We start from the raw sequence: 5,000 nt of genomic DNA on the forward strand, positions 1-5,000 counted from the left end.
AGAGGAGGAGGAGAAGGAGGGGGAGGGGGGAGCGGAAGAGAGAAGAGGAAGAAGGGAGGGTGGAGGGGGAGAAGAGAGAGAGAAAAGGGAATTTGGAAGGAGCAGAGAAGAGAAAAGAAGGAACAGGGCCAGAGGAACAGGGTGTGTCTGGAGGAGCAGAGAGAGAGGGATAGAGAGAGGGAGAGAGAGAGAGAGAGAGAGGGATAGAGAGAGGGAGAGGAATAGAGGGGGGGGGAGACAGAGAAAGACAGACAGAGAGCGAGAGGGGGAGAGAGAGAGAGAGAGAAAGACAGAAGGAAAGAGAGAGAGCGAGAGAGGGATAGGAATAGAGAGAGGGAGAGGAATAGAGAGAGGGAGAGGAATAGAGAGAGGGAGAGAGCGGGGGGGGTGTATCTGAAAGGAGTGGAGTGCTGGGTGATTCAGCAGTGTGTGTGTGTGTGTCAGTACAGAAGTGATGCAGCCATGATGCAATAGCTTGTACTGCTGCATATCATCAGTTACAATGAAAAGGTGAACAGGCATCTGCAGCTACGACACAAGTACTGCCCTACAAAGGTAAAGTCCAGCAACTACATATTCGGTCAAAATTGAGTTTAGACTGAAAATGGTCTCCATAACACCTTCTTTATCTTGTGGCAAAGCCTTATGGTCCAAATGTGTGACATTTCAGAGATATTTATACGTCATATTTGCAGTAACTACAATATTCAACCATCGGGCTTTGAATGTATTTTTCTCAGCTCCAGTGTTGGTGCAGTTACTGCATTTTGCCTTTGTAGGGCAGAGTAGTGTGATCTAAAAAGATTTTGTGCACAGCATAATCAATAACAATTACCCAAACATCTTTGAGGAGCTAAAAACCATTTCACTTTTCATCCAAAGCTCTTCTTCACTAACCTGGCGACACCATCCATGTACTCCACCCAAAGATTTTGGCTCCGCACATCGTCTGCCAGACTGGAGTCACCAGTCGGCTTTTCCCCCAGGCTACTTCTTCACTACTTCACCCAACTCCCTTTAACAACTAAAATGCTGATTCCCATTCTGATATATAGTAAATAAGTTTACATAGCGCTTTTCATGACACTCAAATACACTTAAATGCTTCTAGAGAATCCTCCATCTCCATTCCAGCAGCCACAGACAAAAGGGCCACATGCAGCAGCACGGAAGAGAGGCTCACCTATAGGGCTATGACGATACACTCAACTCACGATTCGGTTCGTACCACAATTAAAACTTATTTTTTCGGTTCGATAAAATATTGTTACAGCCCTACTCACCTAACAGCGTTATTCTGCCCGATGAGATGAGGCTGGGGTCACCTACCTAATAGTGTTATTCTGCCCGATGAGATGAGGCTGGGGTCGTCTTTCTTGACGTTATTTATGGAGTCGTCCACCAGCTCCTTGATGTGGTCGATACCGATGACCTTCCCTTTGGGCCCCACCTGCAACACAGGAGTACAGGAACAAAAACACTCACTACACCTGCAACACAGGAGAGGTAACAAACTCACTCACTCCACCTGCAACTCAGGAGAGGTAACAAACTCACTCACTCCACCTGCAACTCAGGAGAGGTAACAAACTCACTCACTCCACCTAGACCTGCAACACAGGAGTACAGGAACAAAAACACTCACTACACCTGCAACACAGGACAGGTAACAAACTCACTCACTTCACCTGCAACACAGGACAGGTAACAAACTCACTCAACCTGCAACACAGGAGTACAGGAACAAAAACACTCACTACACCTGCAACACAGGACAGGTAACAAACTCACTCACTTCACATGCAACACAGGACAGGTACAGGAACAAAAACACTCACTACACCTGCAACACAGGAGAGGTAACAAACTCACTCACTCCACCTGCAACTCAGGAGAGGTAACAAACTCACTCACTCCACCTGCAACTCAGGAGAGGTAACAAACTCACTAGACCTGCAACACAAGAGTACAGGAACAAAAACATTCACTCAAGAACCATCAGGTTCCAAACATTCACTCAAGAACCATCAGGTTCCAAACACTCACTCAAGAACCATCAGGTTCCAAACATTCACTCGAGAACCATCAGGTTCCAAACACTCACTCAAGAACCATCAGGTTCCAAACACTCACTCAAGAACCATCAGGTTCCAAACACTCACTCAAGAACCATCAGGTTCCAAACACTCACTCAAGAACCATCAGGTTCCAAACATTCACTCGAGAACCATCAGGTTCCAAACACTCACTCAAGAACCATCAGGTTCCAAACACTCACTCAAGAACCATCAGGTTCCAAACACTCACTCAAGAACCATCAGGTTCCAAACACTCACTCAAGAACCATCAGGTTCCAAACACTCACTCAAGAACCATCAGGTTCCAAACACTCACTCAAGAACCATCAGGTTCCAAACACTCACTCAAGCCCATCAGCAGCACTAGGAAGGCAACAAACACACTCCCTTCGGCCTAGCCAGGGCTCAATCGGCTGGGCACTCGACTGCTACACCGGCAGGTTCGATTCCGGCCAGAGGTCATTTGCCAAGCCCTCCTCGCTAATTATTTCCTGTCTATCTAACACCGTCCTTTCATAATAAAGGCATAAAAAGCCAAAGAATATATATAAAAACAACACACTCCCTTAACCTGCAACACAACGAAGGTAACAAACACATTAACTTAACCTGCAATACAGGGGTGCGTTTCTCGACAACATCGTTGCTAACTAAGTTAGCAACTTACTTGGTTGCAATGCAATTTCCCATTGGAAACCTAGTAAGTTGCTAACTGGTTAGCAACAATGCTTTGCCTTTCGAGAAACGGGGTCCAGGTCCCAAACAAACTCTCTGAAGCCCAGCTGCAATGCAGCAAACAAACACGCTAGTTCAACCCTTCCAGGTAACCAAAAAAAAAAAGAAACTTGAACATGAAACTTTTACAGATTTATATGTCGCGTGGTAAAAAACGTGATAAGACCAAGTGCAACTGGGACAATGGTTACAAAGCAGGCCCTATATCATAAGCAGACCAGCACAACTGGCACTCAATACCACTGCACCACTAGAGTGTCTGCCAACACACACTGGACTCTCTTCATCAGAGCTCTGCAGTGGAGGCCTCTTAAACAGCGCAGCGGCCTCATCTGGGACTCCCAACACTCAACGCTCCTCTGAAAACAGGACTGACTAAGAAAACACATATCTGGCTCCTCTTAAAACAGGACTGACTAAGAAAACACATATCTGGCTCCTCTTAAAACAGGACTGACTAAGAAAACACATATCTGGCTCCTCTTAAAGCAGCACTAAGTGGAACTAAGAAAACACATATCTGGCTCCTCTTAAAGCAGTACCAAGTGGAACTAAGAAAACACATATCTGGCTCCTCTTAAAACAGTACCAAGTGGAACTAAAAAAACACACACACATCTGTCTCAATACAAATGGGTGCTGGACTAAGCAAAGTAAACTGGGACAACAAAAATAATGTCCATAATGCCAGGCCCCTGTTCCTCTTATTTGATTTGACGTGACGTGGAAATATCATATTAAAAAAATAAGAGAAATGGGATCCTGGTGTTGCAGACTTTAATTGCCACTCCAGTTGTTGTTACTTAATCTGCAGGCAGAAAGTCTACCCTTGCCACACTGAGAGAACCCTGTTCTTCCCAAGGAAGTAATATTTAAAAGAGTGCTTCACTTACCTAAAGCCGGGCTCAAACTAAAAGACTATCTGCCCGATTCTCGGCTGAAAACCCCCCTTACGACAATCGGTGGAACGTTACCCCGCAGGACTTTCGCAAGCTCAAAGAGTCGCCAATCGAAAATCGTAGGAATCAAACACTGTTTGGTATTTGCGTCTGGAAATAGAACGTCGGGCATTGTCTTTGGTGGTCACGATCAGGGATAAGATTGACAGTTGCGATTCTCTTTATGTGTGCCCGCAACTCGACGTCAAAATCGGACACAAAATCAGGAGTCGTGTAGTTTGAGCCTAGCTTAAGTTAACCCAGGGTGAGCCGTAAACCTCCTAACAGCAGAGGCTTGATGTTTTAGGATGGGGGAGAGCACTGGTTAATTAGTCGCCCCACCAGCCTCAAGGGTCGGGAGTCGAATCGGCAACCTCTGGATTACAAGTCTGACGCCCTGACTGTTTACCCTTGACGGAGGTAAAAAAGAAAAGTACATGGGGCTGGTCATCTACGACGACACCTTATACGCCCATCGATCCTCTTGAATACCATGAGGTAGAAGGAGCTGACTCACCATTCCAATAGATTAAAGTAGAAGGAGCTGACTCACCATTCCAATAGATTCAAGTAGAAGGAGCCCACTCACCATTCCAATAGGTTAAAGTAGAAGGAGCTGACTCACCATTCCAACAGGTTAAAGTAGGAGGAGCCCACTCACCATTCCAACAGGTTAAAGTAGGAGGAGCCCACTCACCATTCCAACAGGTTAAAGTAGAAGCAGCTGACTCACCATTGGAATAGGGTTAAAGTAGGAGGAGCCCACTCACCATTCCAACAGGTTAAAGGAGAAAGAGCCCACTCACCATTCCAATAGGTTAAAGTAGAAAGAGCTGACTCACCATTCCAACAGGTTAAAGTAGAAGGAGCCCACTCACCATTCCAACAGGTTAAAGTAGAAGCAGCTGACTCACCATTGCAACAGGTTAAAGTAGAAGCAGCTGACTCACCATTGGAATAGGGTTAAAGTAGGAGGAGCTGACTCACCATTCCAATAGGTTAAAGTAGAAAGAGCTGACTCACCATCCGTGCGAAGCAGGCCGACAGGATCCCGCTGCCCGAGCCCACGTCCAGAGCCTTGGCCCCGTCATACAGCTGATCATGAAGCAGCTCCAACGCATAGGCATGCTAGGAGAAGAGAGGGAGAGAGGAGAGAAGAAGGGAGAGGAAAGAGAGAGAGACGAGAGAGGAAAGAGGGAGAGAGAGAGACAAGGGAGAAAGGAGAGAAGAGAGGGGCGAGGGAGAGAAG

The 5,000-nt window shown here is 46.3% G+C and overlaps 1 protein-coding gene across 1 annotated transcript in view; it reads right to left on the bottom strand.

The window, feature by feature from the left end:
- Positions 1 to 5,000, bottom strand: part of pcmt (protein-L-isoaspartate (D-aspartate) O-methyltransferase) — a 23,388-nt gene that overhangs the window by 6,435 nt on the left and 11,953 nt on the right. Inside the window, exons 4-5 of the mRNA XM_063222250.1 lie at positions 4,775 to 4,879; positions 1,330 to 1,450 (exon numbers count right to left, since the gene is read on the bottom strand). Of these exons, the coding sequence (XP_063078320.1) occupies positions 1,330 to 1,450; positions 4,775 to 4,879 (226 nt within the window). The remainder of the gene's footprint in view (positions 1 to 1,329; positions 1,451 to 4,774; positions 4,880 to 5,000) is intronic.

The sequence above is a fragment of the Engraulis encrasicolus genome, chromosome 18 (assembly GCF_034702125.1).
Source record: "Engraulis encrasicolus isolate BLACKSEA-1 chromosome 18, IST_EnEncr_1.0, whole genome shotgun sequence".
In the NCBI taxonomy this organism is placed as follows: Eukaryota; Metazoa; Chordata; class Actinopteri; order Clupeiformes; family Engraulidae; genus Engraulis; species Engraulis encrasicolus.